This window comes from Beta vulgaris, chromosome 2, assembly GCF_026745355.1.
Source record: "Beta vulgaris subsp. vulgaris cultivar EL10 chromosome 2, EL10.2, whole genome shotgun sequence".
Lineage (NCBI taxonomy): Eukaryota > Viridiplantae > Streptophyta > Magnoliopsida > Caryophyllales > Amaranthaceae > Beta > Beta vulgaris.
The window spans coordinates 39,823,562-39,841,939 of NC_079203.1; the positions used below are offsets into that span (position 1 = coordinate 39,823,562).

General features: G+C 35.5%; 1 protein-coding gene across 2 annotated transcripts; it reads left to right on the forward strand.

Moving 5' to 3' along the window:
* Window positions 1-6,850: 6,850 nt before the first annotated feature.
* Window positions 6,851-17,494, forward strand: LOC104886669 (uncharacterized). 2 transcript variants are annotated; one of them, XM_010671139.4, is made up of 12 exons: window positions 6,851-7,076; window positions 7,441-7,556; window positions 7,960-8,115; window positions 8,781-8,978; window positions 9,141-9,209; window positions 11,333-11,763; window positions 11,847-11,957; window positions 12,045-12,532; window positions 15,368-15,536; window positions 16,427-16,666; window positions 16,745-16,879; window positions 17,021-17,494. In XM_010671139.4, the coding sequence occupies exons 2-12, from the start codon at window positions 7,445-7,447 to the stop codon at window positions 17,144-17,146; spliced, it is 2,235 nt and encodes a 744-aa protein (XP_010669441.1). In that variant the 5' UTR covers window positions 6,851-7,076; window positions 7,441-7,444; the 3' UTR covers window positions 17,147-17,494. The 2 variants fall into 2 exon arrangements, with proteins under 2 accessions (XP_010669441.1, XP_010669442.1); XM_010671140.4 differs by lacking the exon at window positions 8,781-8,978 and having other exon boundaries at window positions 6,855-7,076.
* The last annotated feature ends 884 nt before the right edge of the window (window positions 17,495-18,378 follow it).

Genomic DNA, 18,378 nt, shown 5'->3' on the forward strand with positions numbered 1-18,378 from the left:
AGATTGTAAATAAAGTAAATGTCAGCTTAACGTCCGTTTGAAAAAGGGCATCTGGTGATCGTATTAGAAAACTCAGAGGTATATGGTGAATATCTAAAACATTGAGGGTATATTGTGAATTTCGTGATTTGTCGGGAGTAATTGGTGAAATAGCCGTTAATTTTATTATATATATGTTTTCTCATGTAAAACGAGATGGGAACTTAGTAGCTCATAATCTTGTGAGATTTATTCCTTTTGGGAGTGAACAATGTTGGGAGAATCACTATCCAAAGGAAGTGGCCCCCTATGTTTTGGTAGATACGTTATCCATTGATTAATGAAACTTGTTATTTTGATTTGAAAAAAAAAAGTATAATTCAAAGAAATAAAAACTCAAGTAACATCATAATTAAAATGAGCACCTCAAAAGGAGGAAATATAATTCTATAATTTAAAGTTTTTAAACTTGTAGAATTAAATAGTTATGATATACTAGTGTTTCTTATAATCATTACGAGGGAGTAAAATGAAATTATATGTATATTCAATTTCTATAATTTGAAGTTTTTAAACATGTACAATTAAATAGTTATGATATACTAGTGTTCCTTATAATCATTACTTAGGAGTAAAATGAAATTAATTATATGTATATTCAATATTTTAAGTTATAAAACATAATTATTGTATTATACCTGGAAAAAAGTTATTTAAAATTACATTAGGGAAAAAAACCTCATATGATCCGGTTTTTTATCAGATGTGATGGGTCGAAGCAGCAGTTAGGAGGTGTAAATTGGTCTGGTTCTTAACCGGGTCATTTAGGAATTAACTGATCCAGTCATGGCACAAAATCAATTTTGTACCGTGACCGGACCAGTTAATCAGATATGGTAAAGAAAAAAATAGAGCGAGCTTCATCAAGTTCACACCAAATTCAGTTAATGAACTGGTCGATGGAGAAAAAAACAAGAAATTCAGATAATGGCCTAAATTCAGAACCAAATTCCAACAGAAAATTCCAAACGAAATAATACACAAGATTCAGAATGGAAAAAAACAAAAAATTATAAGCCAAATAATAAACGAAATTCGAGAAGAATGAATTCACAGGCAAAATTACATCACAATCTTCAGGATCTCAAGATAAAAGAAGAACTCTGGATCTAATTACGAATTTGAAATGAACAAATTACAAAAATTACAATATAAATTACAAAACAAAAGAAACCTATATCTAATTACAAATATGAAATGAAAAGAAATAAATACGAAAAATTACAATAACTTCGCGGAACGCGACAAAGATGGATTGAATTGAACTAGCCCACTTATTTGGATGAAGCAGCGTTGATGAACGACGAGTGGAGTTCTTCGAGGAACGCGATGAAAATGATGGTTAAGTGAACTTCAATGAACGTGACGAAGACGGTGGTTGAGCGGATTTCAACAAAAAGGGTGGTTAATGGAAAAATGGAAAAGGTTTCATCTCGCAATTTTTTTTTTTGTTTAAGGTTATAAGTTGCAAAAAAAATTTAAAAGGTTGTTTTTCGCAAACAAATGACTACAAAGGTTGTTTCTGACAAAAAAACTCTTTTTTAATTTTTATATAAAGATCATTTAATGATTGCAAGAATAAAAGAAAACTTTAGTTATCATAATGTTATGATTTTGTGGGCCCCACACATTGGAGAGCCATCTCTCATTTAACCCAAATGGTATCTCCTCTAAGAGACACTTTGCAAAGTATCTCCATGAAGATACACCCAAGACACACTCAAGAGCCCCAGTGGTGGTAATAGGTAACTAATTACAATTTCTCTCTACTTGGGGAGCTAGTTGGAGATCAACCACGGTTTACATACTCTTAGTGTTTGAGAGAAGAGAGGGTAAAGGGGGTTTGAATAGGGTTTAAATAAGGAGGAAGGAATGGGGGCTTTGTAATGTTGGGTCATCTTTCAATTTTGGTTTGATTCAAGTTTACGGGATTAGTGTTATACCATGAATTAACTGATCTAGGCTCTTAAACTGGGACAATTGACAAAAGGGCCAGTTCTTTTTTGTCAATTGATCTGGTTTACAATCCAACTGGATCAATTAATATACGCATTGTTTTTAACATTGACGAAACTGATCCAGTTTGGGATCCCATTGGACTAGTTTCACTGTGTCATATAAGCTTTTTTTTCACTAGCGTTACTAGCATAAAGATTAAAGATGTGAAGTAATAAATAGAGTTGAGTGGAATAAAATTCATCCAAAAATACAAAAACAGAGAATGATTGTCAAATGCCAAGTTCCATATTTTCGAACTTAGCCTAATTCGAATAAAGGATTGCTCATTTCCTCTAGTTATTTTAGGTAGGCTACTGTAGTAGAGAACAACAATTGCCTCTTAGTTAGAATTAGATTAGAGATTAGATAATTCAAATGCAACCACAATAACAGTTATTTTGTTAGGCGTGCCAAAGTTAAAACATTACCGCGACGCCCCGTCGGTGGCAGGGGTAAAGCTAACAAGTGGCGACTATGATCGACGACAACATGTTTATACTCCCATATCTAGCCACGATTTAAAGAGAACTTAACTCTTTGTCAAACGCCCAATTCCAATTTCTTGTGACATAGTATGTAATTTAATGTCTACAATTTTTAATGGGGATTTGATATTAAATGTTAATTAAGAATTGGCTCCATATAATTTGTTAAAATTCATTTCTTTTAGAGTTCGAAGAAGATGAGAAATGATTGAATTATCTTTTATTATGTTGCCTTTACATAAGACAATTGAAGAAATTTGTGATTTAATTGCTTTCCCGTTGTCATTAAATTTATATTGGAACTTTGGAATTGGAGGAATTAACGCAAAACAATTATGGAAGTTTAGCTATCAAAATGTTGCATTGAACTATTAAAGAACTAAACAGACTCACACATTGGGCAGTGAATAATAATTTTCTGTGTGGTTTTTTTTCACTTTCCAGCCTTCGGCACTAGGCGTTTGCACCCTTTTGCCTAGGCTCAAGGCTAAGCCTGATTGCTTTCATCATGTTATTCTCATTCCACCACCTCCTCTTAGTATTTTCAACCAACCCTCACAGTCAATAATATTAGGAAGTTGATCCCCTTAGTTCTTAATATGGAGAAAGTTCAATATTCGAATTGGGTGGAAGTGTTTCAAAATCATATATGTGCTTACAATGTGTTTGATTACATCGATCCCAAAATACTTTGTCCTCCCGACATCTCAGATTCTTTGTGGCAATTGTCAAACAATGGATCTATGACACTATTTCAACATATCAACTTATTCAGACAATTATTTCGAGAAAAACTAATGCTTAAGAAATTTGGGATTGAGTCCCAGATATTTTTCATGACAACAAACATACCAGGGTGGTTTATCTTAAAAACATGTCAACACTATTCCTATGAGCAATTTTACCGAGGTGACTTATTATTGTCAACGTTGATCAACCCATATCGAATTCCAAGCTAGCCTTTGTCTTGTTGCAAAAGGAAAAAAAAACCTATCAAGTTGAAAAAAATTGAGTTTATGGAATATAAGGGAAAAAATGATGTAGAAGCGTGACATTTATATTGTGTGATGTATTGCACTGCTGTTGTCCATCGATATGCGATTTTAACCCAATACATAAAACCTAAAAAATAAAAAGTGAAAAAGTTGACAATTTACAAACTCAAGAGAGAGAAAGTTGTTATGCCTATTTTTTAGTGTGGCATTATCTTCTTTGACGATTGACAATTGATAATTGACAATTAAATACCTATTGCTATTCTACACATCTGTTAAGTGTGTTGGTATGTCCGGTGAAGTTAGGCAATGAGGCCTGTTGACCGCTTTGTGAGCATATATTATTATGACACACTAACATTGAGTAATAGTAAAATAATCTTCTTTAATTTTGAATAATCTTTCCTTCTTTTCTCCAAAATGACTTACGCTATTATTTTAAAAGAAAAATTATGAATTGTGTTGAAACATGTGAAAAGTTTATTATTCGATAGGAATTTAAGATTGTTTCCTAAATGATAGCATTTACCATAACAATATTATATTAATGAATCTTTTGTAATATATATACTTTGGCATGAATGAGAATGATCCCCCAAGCTCCTAGCTAATCTCACATTTCACAAGTTGCTTGTTATGTTGGATGTTACTTTCAAATTGTAAAGTAATGTAATTATATAAAATCAACGGTACAATTTTGTAAATTAATAAAATAATATAAATTGTATGATTTTAACTTTATATATCATCTTCTTGTTATTAGATTACAAGAAATGGTTTATAAAACTATGATATAATAAAAAACTTAAGCATAAATTTCAGCAATAAGTGGACAATGCACCCATGTGCACAAGGAGCTTTCATGCGGGTGCAACACTGTGCACCTGGATCAAAACGACATGAGGCAAGACCAAAACAAAGGAAACTATTAATTCAAAAAAAATATTGAAACATGACTTAAATATCCAATGTACACACTGGAATTTAAGAGGCTTACAGCTAAGAGCTAACTTCTTCCCACTAAAATGGAAATAAGTTTTTTTCTTTTTCCGAAATAAGATATTATAAGTTAACTTTACCACCTACTTTAACCTCAATTATTTGTATGTCACATATGGTATTTTGTCTCTCTAAAATATCTGAACATATGAAGCAAAAAACCTAATTTTTTGTTGTCCATCAATAGATTCTACTTGTAAGTAAAAAGAAAATAAGCTGATAATAAAAAAAACAGAGAAAAAGAGCATTCATTAAAAGAACATCTTTGCTTTATATATAGGTGAAAAAAGAAAACAAGACTTAAAAAAGAAACTTGTATATAATTGCAAGATTTGCAACTAGTGAGATTTGTAGGGGATTTGTACGCGTACATTGTTTTTATTTTATTGAAAAAAGTAGTATACGATTTCAAAACCTACAAAAACCAAAAAGACGTAGTTTAATAACATACGAAGAGCTACATGTGTTACGAGCTCTTAAGATTCAAGCTTCTTCTTCTTCCTCCAATATGTTCTTGGAGAGAATTGTGTTAACGATGCCTTGACTCCTCGCTCCGAACCTGAAGCTAAGGAAACCAACCCTGAAGGTTTGGATGGTGGTTTTCTCTCTGAAACTTAAGTTAGTTTAGGTAAGAAATCAAGTTTACTAATAGATAGACGATTAAGAATGATTTACCTTTTACCTGATTTTGATGAGACTATTTATAATGTTTAGAATATGAAAGCTGTTAGTTGATGTCACCTTTCACATGCATGTGATTTTTAGGATTTGACTTGATTATCCCTTCATTCCAAATAAGGGCTAAAAATATCATGAGGAATAATCCATTTCAAAAAAGTCATTTTTTCCTCCATGTTTAAGGACACGTGGAGGCCTCTGATTGGTCTACGTATACTCTTATCAGCCCTTTATTTTTAGGTTACTAACACACAAACCTGGGTGCATCTAAATATTTGTTAAATTTCAAAAAGAAGAGAACAAATCAAAGTAACATTACCAGTTTATGGGAGATTAATTAATTACTCAATGATGGTTTGGTTTCTTATTTAGAGAAATATTTGGTTTTGAAAGTAAGCATCAATGATCTTGTAGATCAATTCCAAAATAAGAGAACTCGATGAAAACAATTGTAAAACTTTATTTCGAATAATTCTCATGATATTGTGATCCAAATAACGACAATTTATACATAATTTTACGTACTTTTAACATTATTTAGATTCTCATATACTATTGGGTGGATTATTTCATGTCCTTACCATTAAAATTATATGTCGATTACGGGAGTATAATTGAAAATACGGTTTTTTCACCAAATACCCCCAACAAATCACGAAATTCACCATATACCCTCAATGTTTCAGATATTCAACATATACCCCTGTGTTTTCAAAATTGTGCACCATCTGCTCTTTTCCTAACATCCGTTAACTCATCGTTGCCTTTATTTACAAGTTTGCCATTATTAACCCCTTACCCCTTATCCCTTATCCCTAACCCCGTAACCCTTACCCTAATCCTAACTCTAACCCACCACCTTCCCCCTGCTAGCCACACCACATGCCTCCCCCACCCGTACCCCACTCCCGTAGGCCGCAACCCACCCCTCGTAGTCCCCTACGTCTAACCCAGCAGCCCACCCCCTCCCCCTCGATTTCCCCATCCACCAAATCCCCCCCCCCACCCCCCCCCCCCGATTCTTTAGTCGTCGCCGTTGTGGCTTACAAGGGGAGGGGGAGGGGGCGGGGTTGGTGGAGGGAAGGGGGAGGGGGTGGGTTAGAGCTTTGATTTTAGGGTTATTTTTTAGATTAGATTTTAGAGTTAGGGGTTTATAATGGCAATATCGTAAATAAAGTTAACGGCAACTTAATGTCCATTAGAGAAAGGGTAGATGGTGCACAATTTCGAAAACTCAGGGGTTATGATAAAGATATGAAACATTGATGGTATATGGTGAATTTCGTGATTTTTCCGGGATATTTGGTGAAAAAACCATTGCAAATAGAATTTGTTTTTCCAATTCGGATTAAACCCATATGTAAAGATAATAAAAGTAGAAAAAAAAACCATGTAAGAGATGCCCATAACGTAGCTTTAGAATACGGAAAGGGAGGGGGATGATTTCTTGTATATGTATAAAATAGGAAGAACTTTAACCTTGTAATTATCTATGTCTTGTTTTCACTCAATGTCAAAAAAGAAAAATTCAGATTAAACCATTATTTTTTTTATTAGGAAAGATAATTGGTCCGAATACCAAGAATTCAAATCCTAAACAATGCCTTAAAATTTGGAATGGTACTCCACCGAGCTACCACCTGTCCACCTCTACCTCTCGGATTAAACCACGGTAATTCCCTATAGTTATAAAATGGGTACTTTAATACATAAAAAGAAAAAAAAATACTTGTAGTAGACAAGAAGAAAAGGAGCAACACCCACACACACATGTAACCCGTTACCTGATCAGCATACCCATCCCCCGTCGCGCGACGCCAACGATCCCCTCAATCAGTCGTCGCCCGACGCCGCGCTCACTAACGAAGCATACCGGCAGGAGGTAATGTTTGTTGTTTTTCAATCTTATTTTTTTTTTTCTTTCCTGCAATCAGTCGACTTCAAGTTCTGCAATTTGCTTCATCTATCTGTACAAAAACTTAATAGTTTAGCTTCGGAAGGTTTTCCAATCTTATTTTTCGGAATTTATTTGTCAGTTTTTGTTCAAATTACCTTATCAATGTCAATTAATTTTAGACATTTTCATTAATGAATTTTGAATTACAATGCCAAACTACTAGAAAGTAACTATCTAGGTAAGATATTCACTTTATTCAATTAAGGTTTTTCATGTTTTGTTGAATTTCTGCTGCCCGATTTTGTCGAGATACAGTGAAATTGAATTACTTTGGTTTGTATTGGATTAGGATCATGTCTCGCAAAGCTAACTATGGATATGATTACGATGATTATGACGATGATGACTATGAAGATTATGAGTATGATGATGAGGAGGATGGTGCTGTTGTCCAGGAACAACATGGTAAGTTTTGTTCTCATGCTTTTTTAGTTAGCTCTTTTGGCGAGTAAAAGAATATATATTAATACCATTACATTGTTCATGTAATTCTTATCAGACGCGGCATGTTGGAACCTAGTTTTTGGATAAATAGAGATGTGTAGTTCTTTGGCTGACTTTTTAGTGGAGAACAAGTACTACATTGTGTTTTAGGCTTATTGCACTGGTTCTAACTATAAGAGAAGTGACATATTGGGATAATTGATAGCTCCCCTTCTTCTCTTATCTTTTCCTTCGTCAATTAAGTCCTTTCAATGTGCAAAAGGATTTTGATTAACAATTTTGCTTTATTCATGTGCATTAGAAGCAAAGCCTCTCTTGTCAATGTCTTGCCAACATGTGTGTGACCAAGAACTTTATTTTGCAGGTGAGGAAGCAGTAGTGAATCAAAAAGGAGTTCCTGGGATTTGGCGGTGCTCTATATGCACCTATGATAACGACGAGACTATGACCTATTGTGAAATATGTGGTGTTCTTCGATATCCTCCAACCAAAAGTGGCAACAGTATTGATAAGACATCAGGTAATGCTGTTTTTAAACTTCACTTTGTGCCAACGCATCTTCATTTCTATTTTATCCTTTTAGTTCTACAAGCAAGGATGCCTCTTCAGAGTTCAGATTTTATCTTCGCCAGGGGGATGATTAATTGTGTCCTTGCTGAAGAAATTAGAACATCTGTTTCAAATTCACAATGGCTTTGCACATATTAACTTTATCCTGGTCAACCTTGATGAGTGGATGGAAAAGTTATATTTTTCTTTTTCTTTTTCGTTGGGGGGGGGGGGGGTGACTAGGTTTATGTAATCTATATCTTCAGACAAGATCTTCAAACATGAATCTTAGTGTTAATTGATATGATTCTTGGCCTTGTCGTCTTCCTTTTTGTTTATGTGATGGTTGTCTTCCTAGCCAATGTCAATATTCTTGACCTTCTGAGCTTGGCTAACTACAAAGGAGTAATCTCAGATCGGTTGAGAGTTTGGACTATACTTTGTATAATTACCTGTCTAAAGAAGAGATTGGGGACTAGCTTATCAATTGTGATTTAACTATTCAAATTTCAAGTGTCTACATGCTTTTCAGCCTTGGTTGCAGTATTTTTCAGTGTCAGCATCCAGTGGCCTTCTAGTTACATTTAGGTCTCTTTTGCTGGAGTGGTTTTTATAGAATAGATCTGTTTACTGCAGTTGGTGGCACGTGCAAAGACTCTGCAGTATCCCAGTTGGCCAAGTCACTCTTTGCATCAGTGCCGTGTCGGACACCCACAATGGCTATAGCCTCTCAACCACAGAATTTTTGTAATGTGACCGGAGAAGGCAATAGATTCCATGATATAGAAACCCTGCAACAGAGTGCATCTCGTAGCTCTCGCCTCAGAACAATTGGTCTGCTAGAAATTCAAAATCCAGAATGTCCTTTTAGGATTATTTTTCAGATCCTTGTTTTGCACGCATTATATTGATCATAATCATAGTATCATCCAAAATGGTGGATTTTGCAGAGCTTATCGCTGAATATTTTCTTGTTTTTCATGATTCTCATATCAGTCCAGTTCAAGTTTGATGCTCCATCTCCAGATGACGTCGTCTCCTCTCGCTTAAATTCGACCAACAAAGGTATGTTATATTGATTTTAAGGATCTTTTCTGAATGCTGCTAAGTAACTGCTGTCATCTTTCTAGCAAATCCATGTAGGGATGAGTAACATGAGTTGTCATATAAGTGTTTCTCATTTACAAGTGATTGTCTGATGTCCCTTTCTCTTTACCCTCATTTTGGCATCCTTTTCCATTTTCGCTGTTCATTCTGTATCTCCTTTTTTGCCCCCAATCAGAAACTGGGTTAAGTTTTGTTTATAGTGGATCGTAATACTAGCTGACTGACAAAAGTTTTGAATTCAATTTCGATTCTTGTAAATATTAGTTGGAATTATATTTTCAGATAGTTGGTGAAATAGCTGTTGGTTAGCACTTAGAACATCTCTATGTTATTGACTCATTTTAGTTCTGATAGTTTACTGATTATCTTGATTTATTTATTCTTTCACCTCAGAGCATAACCAATAAGGTGTATCTGAGTTCTAACTCCCCTGTCAATAGTCTTGTATACTTATAAGCGAAATTGCGAAACATTTGCCTTTCCACTCTTGCAGTTGTTGAAGATTGAACCAGGATATAGTTTACTTTACTATGAGTCGATCAAGAGAATTTAGTTGCTGTTAATTGGACTATAAGTTGTCTAGTGGGTTTGTGATCAACGAGAAAATATAATCTTTGACCTTGTAAAATGATGCTGGAGGACTCATGTTACTGATGAGAACAGGGTAACATCCCTGTCATTAGTAATAACTTATTATAGTTGCTTGTGGTGCTTCGAATACTTGGAGAATGTGTTATGTACTTACGTGTCAATCTTATCTACTAGACATGGTATACGACCTTGGAAAGTGCAAATGATTGGACTTGTTTGTTTCTGGGTGGTGCCTTTGATACTCCGAGACCGTATCATGTATGCATCTGATCCATATGACATGGTATTCAACCTTGCAAGTGCTAATAGTTGGACTAAGGAGCGGTTATCTGACCTGCTGACCCCCTTTCTCATCATAATACGTTGTTGGTTGTTAGTCTGAAAGGAACTTTTAGATCTAGGGTTTCCCGTTTCTTGTTTGATTGCGTGGTTTCCCTTGTTGAAAAAAATGGACTTTTTTTACGCATATTTCTTTTATATACTTGACCTTCTCGAATTCCCAGATCCTCTTCTATGTAAACTGTAAAATAAAGGTTTGCACATATCAAGTTCATAGTACAGTGGCTGCACATGGACTGACTATTATCTTGTGGAGACGAAAATTGGTGAAGTTTGTATTACATACCGAATTGATTAACTACAATCCCCCCCCCCTCCCCCATTTTGATTTGTTTTCCATTGCAACATCAGACACGCTACATCTGTGCATGTTTAGGTAGATTATGCTGTGTTCTTAGTATGTTGGGCTATTTTACTTGAACCCAAGTACTTGTTTCAAACATGGGAACGTGTCCAAGAGTCCGACTCTGCTATTTTATAAATACTTTCCATGATTTTGGCCAAATTAACATATCGAAGTGTCCATATCCATTCAGAGTGTCGAGGATATGACATGGGTACTTAGAGATATATAAACAGTTTGAGGAACATAGATGTTGAAATTTGTTTGGTCCAAGTTCCCTTATTCTTCAAAATTAGTTCCCATATCCTCAATTATTTCCTCTCAAAGAATCGGACGCTCCAATTTTCTCTCATGTTAGATCCATATCCTGGAGTTTGAGTAACATAGAAATAAAGGATGGTGCTAGCCTCGTCCCACCTTCATCGCTTGTCTGCATTAGATTTGCTACATGCGAAGATGTGCTTCTCAGCTACATAACTTCTTCCTATCTGAGTTGATAAGTTAGGCAAGTGCCAGATTGAAGTTTTTTTATATATATTTCCTCATGGAGATCTGTAGTTACCAACTTACCATTTAGTAGGGGAAAACCAATGTAACCAGTAAAATTCTTTTCATGGGTAAAAGGCTTGTTGGTCTTGCGCTTCTTTGAACGAGGTCGAGTGTATGCGACTATGCATATCGAGTTATATCATTGTAAAAGTTGGATATCAAGCTAATGCAAGATTGTTAAATTTAATGTTTTGTATATGCTTTCCGTTATTCCCATACTTTTTCATTGCTGTCTTAGTGTGCAAATATATAATTCCAGGATCTACAAGTGCGCCCCCAGGGTTTCATGTGCAGAATGCAGCCATAACGACACAGTCTAGTGCAAGACAGGATAACAATTCCATTGCATTTAAAGAAAGAACTACCCCAGAAGATCAGAGTCATGCCTCAACTTCAAATTTCTCAAGGAACACTGCTATGGCTGGGGGATCACTAAGCTCTACAAGATCTGAAAATCCCCCCGCGAGGGACCCAAAACTTAAACATAGTAGCTTAGGAGGGAGTAGCACTCTAGCAAATGGAACAGAATCCGAAAGTCTTGCTAGTGGCTTGGATAATATATCTTTGAATAAGAAACATGGAACCTCCAAATTTGTTATTCCTAAAAAAACTCTTTCTCAGTACAAACCTGACAAATGGATGCTACCTGACAAAGAAGATGGTGTAATGGCTCAACTTAATCTTGCTATTGTAAGTCATCTGATGTTAAATATCAGCTCCTGTGGTGATGTTGTTTAGGAAAACAATATGTAATGTCATTGTTGGTTTTGCAGGTTGGCCATGTTGATTCTGGAAAGTCAACACTGTCAGGAAGATTGTTGCACCTCTTGGGCCAAGTATCTCAAAAGCAAATGCATAAGTATGAGAAAGAAGCCAAACAACAGGTAAATCATTGATATGGATCTATCTAAAATCATATGTTCAATTTCTTTTTTCTTGCTTCCCTTTCATAATTCATTGTGTAAAATTAGGGGAAGGGATCATTTGCCTATGCTTGGGCTCTGGATGAGAGTGCTGAAGAAAGAGAACGGGGAATAACCATGACAGTTGCTGTTGCATATTTTGACACCAAAAGGTACCATGTGGTTGTGCTAGACTCACCTGGACATAAAGATTTTGTCCCTAATATGATATCCGGCGCAACCCAAGCAGACGCTGCGGTTCTCGTTATAGATGCTTCACTCGGTGCGTATGAAACGGGCATGGATAGTATTGGTGGACAATCACGAGAGCACGCACAACTTATCAGGAGTTTTGGTGTGGATCAAATTATAGTTGCAATTAACAAAATGGATGTTGTGGGATACTCCAAGGAACGTTTTGAATTGATCAAGAATCAAGTTGGTTCCTTTCTTCGTCAGTGTGGTTTCAAGGATTCTTTCATCTCATGGGTTCCTTTGAGTGCTATGGAGAATCAAAACTTGGTGGCTGCTGCTTCTGATGTACGTCTGAATTCCTGGTGAGTTCAATAATTTAATACGCCCCTCTGGTCCTGCAAAGCCTTTCATTTTCCTTTGGGCAAAAATATTAATGTAAATTCCTTTGGTGACAGTGGAAACTTGTGTAAATTCCTTGCTAAGTGCATTTTCATGGATTTAACCAACTTAGGGAACAATCTGCTGTTCTCTTTAGGGCTATAGATGTGTCCAACTAGCGAGATGTTCCCCCCTTTTGTCTACCATTCTTAATCTATAAAAGTCCTTTCATAATCTCTTTGACAATAAATTGGGGAACTTTAAAATGTGAGAGAAAATATGCATGGTGCTAGATTAACAAGTAAATAAGGATGATACTACCCCCTCGGTAAAAATATGGTTTCTACTTGTCAAGCTTCTTTGGAAGCTGCTTGGGCAACCACTGGGTCTCAGAAAGGAATGGTCTGAAGGTTACCCCTGAAAGGAATGCCAACTTAAGTAAGAGAGACTTCGGACTGTCACATAGCAAGAGAGGCAAACTTGTCTAGGGAAAATGACTGGAGATTGACCTTTGAGACACCCCATTTACACAAGTTGATTTTCAATATTTAGACAACCTTAAGAACCTGCAATGAGCACTTTCAAAGTTTTGGCCATGTTATCAAAGATGAAAACGATTAGGATCAAAGATTTCTGCCTTATACTTCCAACCGAATCTCGACACAATTCCACAACACTTCCCTTACCTGAAGATCCTTAACAGAACCTGAGGCCTCCTTCAGCAAAAACACTGTTAAAGTCAGCTATCAAAGTAAAAACAAAAGGGGAAAGGAGATCATCCCACCTCCCATTACTCACAACCCGAAAGCAACTCTTTGGCTTCCCATTTCCACTACTCTGTAACTAGCTAAAGGTTTGCATCCTCTATTCCCTTCCTTAACCTAGAGCCTTAAAATCCATTACCTTGACGGCCCGTTTGGTAAGAGGTTATAAATGGTGGGAATGGTAATGCATTATAGTGTAAATTTGTACTAGAAATCTAATGTCATTACCAATGGTAATGCTACTTAATCACAAGATATCCATTTTCTTCCTAAAATATCATTACTATCCATTACCACTTGGGAAGGTGGTAATGAAAATTTATAAAGGAAAACCCATGTTTTGTGATAAAGTTTCATTCCAATGGTTATGGACATGTGAAAATCTTTACAAATTTACACTAAATTTCATTACCATTACCACTATTTATAAGCACTAACCAAACGGGCCGTGAAGGCAATATATATTGTCATGGGTTAGAATTGGGAGAAATACTGGTTGATGGAAACTAGTATTGGGCCTGTGTCGGAAATAATAGGATAGGAAAAGGAGAATATTGATAGGAACTTGTAGAAAATGAGTTAGTAAGCCAGCTTCATAAGCTTGGTCGCTTGGAATAGGCTGTTTTTTTAACTTAAAAAAAGGCTGGTTTTTAAGCCTCGGTCTATGCTATCAGCTACATAAGTGTCACTCCCATTTTCTCCATAAATCTACGTACATTCTGGATGGACTGATGCCAGACCATCTGAAACATTATTAATGTACCTGGCTTGTTCTTCCGGAAAAGAACTTTATTGATAATGTGTTGCATCTAATCCTGAGTTGTGGAACGGAAAATTGGGGTTGAATGCTAGATATTGAGAGGATAATTTTCCTTCAACATGCACTGGTTTGTTCGTTGTCCATCTATTGCTTGTTTGAATATTTGAAGAGGGAGTTTTATTTAGTTGATGTATTGATTTTTATATCTTACTCCTTTAAGATGTTTAATGCATTTATCACTATGTCTATCGGCATAGCAACAACAGGGTTTAATCCCAAAAGATGGGTTCAACTCCAGAACCAAGAAATTATCTCGTGTGGTCGTCCAAATATATCCTTGACCTCCACTTATTTCTGTTTAGTGTGATATGTTCCTGTCATCATATCACCTTTAACTCCCTCCATCGAATTCATCTTTGGTCCCTTTTCTTTCGGAATCCCCATAATTTCAACTCTTTACTTCCCTTAATAGAGAATCTTCTGGCCGACGTTGCATGTGCCCAAACCCACAAAGCTGGTTTCCCTCATTCTCATCATGCAACCTTCATTTGAAGATCTTTATTTTGAATTATATCCCTTGAGGTGTTCCCATACTTCCATCTCACATAAGCATCTGTGCTACAATTCTTAATGTGATCTTTATTGAATGCAGAACTTTTCGACCCATATAATGACATTATTTTATGAACCTATCCTTTAAGATTATATGTTAACCTTAGAGGTCTTATATGGATGCACAATTTCCAATTGCTGCTCCAACCGCAAGGTTGGTTCTCCCTTATCACCGCCTTCATATAAAATCTTCATTTTGAATTATATACCTTGAGAAGTTTCCACACGTCCATCTTACATAAGCTTCTGTGCTACACTTCTTAATATGATCATTACTAAATACCAAACATGTTGACCCATATAATGACGTTAGTCTAACAATTGTGCTTTAGAATTTTCCATGTAACCTTAGAGGTACTCTATGGTCGCACAATTTTCAAATGCTGCTCTCTCATTGAGCCCCTCAGACATAATCATGTGAATCACATCTTGTTCAACATCTACATTCCCCTAAAATATTGATTCAAAGAAACTTAAAACAAATAATTAGGACTATACCTACTTCCCATTTAAGGTCACTAAATAAGACATGTCTTAGGCTACCTTTGAAATTGAGTACCAGCATTGCCTGAAGCCCTTAAAAGTATTATAAAATCCATAAACTAGAGATTTTCATGGGATTAAATTTGTCTGCAACTTCTTTGCTTCTCCTGATTGTTTATGATTTCTAATTTTTGGTACAGGTACAAGGGACCTCATCTTTTGGATTCAGTAGATTTGCTCCGTCCTCCTAGGAGAGACTATGAGAAGCCTCTGCTCATGCCCATTTGTGATGTCGTGAAGACGCATACAATGGCGCAGGTTTCAGCGTGTGGTAAGTTGGAGGCTGGAGCCCTTCGAAGTGGATGTAAGGTATGTATCACTATGTGATCTGAGAACATTCTGTTTTCATTTTGAACACCTTCACCAGCTGTATCATATATCAGTTAATTGCTCGTGCTAAAATGGCTGAAGAGTAGGCAAGGATGGTGCTATGTTACACGAGAGAAGTGTGTCACAAATCTCACTCTTTTCAGTCCTCTTGTTAACCTATCTGATTGATGTCGAACTTGTTGTTAAGTGCCACAGGTTTCTAGACACTTGCTTCCAAGATAATTTGTTTGACATTGATACTTCAACATGTTTGTGGTTTCTCATGGAACACATAATAGCTTATATTCTCTGTTGTTAAAATTCATGTTTGACCTTGTTTGCTTTAGCTTTTTTTACATCTTTGAGCTTCAGGCTAAGCTCTGGGAGAAATCCATCTCTCCTCTTTATCTTTAGATTTATATTTAATAAGACATGCATTTTGATTAGGAGTGTATTCTGGTTGGAATGCTACCACAGTGCTTATCTAAAATTAAAAAACTAAGGGGTAATGAACAAGAATTTTGGGCAGATAAAAGAGGAAGATTTTTAAAAAAGGAAGATGAAGATGAATTTGATTGGTACTATGAGAACCACTGAAAACATAGATGATATTCACGCTTTTGAGAGGCTTTGTTCTCTCCCAGATACAACTAACACTAATGGATTACTCTATAATACAAAATTACTCTCACTAATCTGAGCTAACAGTTGTTTTCTCTCCCATCTAGTCTAATTATGCTGTACTTTATTATTATCCCTTCCTGTCATCAATGCATGCTTAACATGATGCTAGAATGTGTGGGTCATTTGGAAGTTAGATTTCCCCTTTACACCTTGTGATCATTATTATTTATTTCTACTTGTTCATAATTCTTGATTTTGGAATGCAGGTTCTAGTTATGCCCTTGGGAGATATGGCGACAGTACGTTCCATTGAGTGCAACTCGCAACCTTGTGCCATCGCAAGAGCGGGAGAAAATGTTGCTGTTGTTCTACAGGGCATCGACGTTAGTCACGTGATAGCAGGGGGTGTACTGTGCCATCCAGATTTTCCTGTTAGGGTTGCATCTCACTTGGAGTTGAAGATTCTTGTCTTGGATGTAAAAGTCCCGATTTTGATAGGTTCTCAGGTGAGAATCCACTGTAGATTGTGTAATTATCGCATGCCGAAAATGTGATGGTGACTTACAATATTCTATTAAATGCAGTTGGAATTCCACATCCACCACGCGAAAGAAGTAGCTCGAGTTTTAAAAATAGTGTCGTTGCTCGACACCAAAACAGGGAAGGAGACAAAGAAGGCACCCCGCTGTCTTGTAGCAAAGCAGAGTGCTGTTATAGAGGTGAGATTTAGCTGATACAAATTTGTTTTTGTTTTGAGTTACTTCATGAGTACTGTCTCTTCTCTATCGAATCTGCAATCTCTTCATTCTTCGGGCCTTTCGTTTCTTTATTTTTTTTCTCTTCTATTTTTGACATTTCAGGTAGCTCTACAACAAGCGGTTTGCGTTGAGGATTTTTCCAGTTGTAAAGCTCTTGGACGGATCTTCCTGCGTTCATCAGGAAGAACAATAGCTGTAGGTGTTGTGACTCAAGTGATGGAAGACTAAATATAATACAAACAATTTTCTTGGCTGTACATTATTAGTATATCACTTTGTCCAAATAGTAGTTTGTAGGTTTTAGGCGAGTTAAGTGCGCATAGAAAATGAGAGTATTCCCCTTGGGGCTTTGGCCTTTGAGGGTTATTTTTGGAAGTCAGTTTATACGAGGTGTAAGACACCATACTACTACTGAAATGACATACAGTGTAATTTCTATAGGATAACATCCCAATTTTTCTTCTGTAATCATCACCTGGTTGATGTTATTCTATGTTGTAATTCTAATATCTCAGTTTTGTTTCACTGTTTATACTTGAAAGTTAATTCAATATTTGAGGACTTATTTGTTTTTTCTTTTACGCCTAACTTTTTTTAAGCCTAAAAAGATAGTACGAAAACCACAAGAATAGATTTTAATTTTTTCATTGTTAGTTCTAAAATTAGCAAAATTAGTATATATGATTAATTTCAAATTTATTATAACATAGCATTAGCCGTTATATAACTTTTAAAATCTGCAAACTGAAAATTGAAAATAAATAGTGAAAACCTACCCAGAGAGGGAGAGACATCAACCATATTGTTTTCTATTACAATTTGGATATGGTTTGACCAAAAAGTTCAATGGAACATATTCTTTTTGCATGTTAGTTGTATGCCTTCTTTGTTTTTTTTTCTTTTTATTGAATTTTCTTATTAAAGGATATCGTTTGTTGAGTAAGTCTTCAATTGCTCCAAACAAACTCAAAGGCCATAAATATATTTTGGCGGTTGAATCATCATCTTCACTTTCACTCTTTCTAAATCTCACTATCTCCTATTATTTTATTGCACATTTATAATGGCAAATTATCCAGCAGGGGTTGTAAGCGGGATCGAAAAGTTTCTATAAAAGACATTTCAGCAGTCAATCTTATTAAATGGTTTTGTTTTTTATCGAGGAGATGATCAATTTATCTAGAAATAAAAGGAAACTAAATTAGCGACTCATGACATTCATAAATAAACACTTTACTATAAAATTAATATATTTATTTGATATAAAGTTTCTAAATTTTAATAATTAAGATAAAAATATTGTAAGAAGCATGTTTAACTATAAATATCTGTGATCACATTTTTGTAAAATTTTAAAAAAACTTAATATTATCAAAGTACTACTTGATACGAATCAAAGAAGAGTTTCATATGACTATGTTTTTTTTCTTATATATTGAGAAAATTTTAGAAGATTATAT

Bases quoted from the DNA above. Each gene is read 5' to 3' on its own strand.
- LOC104886669 (XM_010671139.4), top strand. From the start codon at position 7,445: ATGTCTCGCAAAGCTAACTATGGATATGATTACGATGATTATGACGAT. The intron at 12,533-15,367 runs GTGAGTTCAATA...TTTTTGGTACAG, and splicing joins GATGTACGTCTGAATTCCTG to GTACAAGGGACCTCATCTTT. The intron at 16,880-17,020 runs GTGAGATTTAGC...TTGACATTTCAG, and splicing joins AGCAGAGTGCTGTTATAGAG to GTAGCTCTACAACAAGCGGT.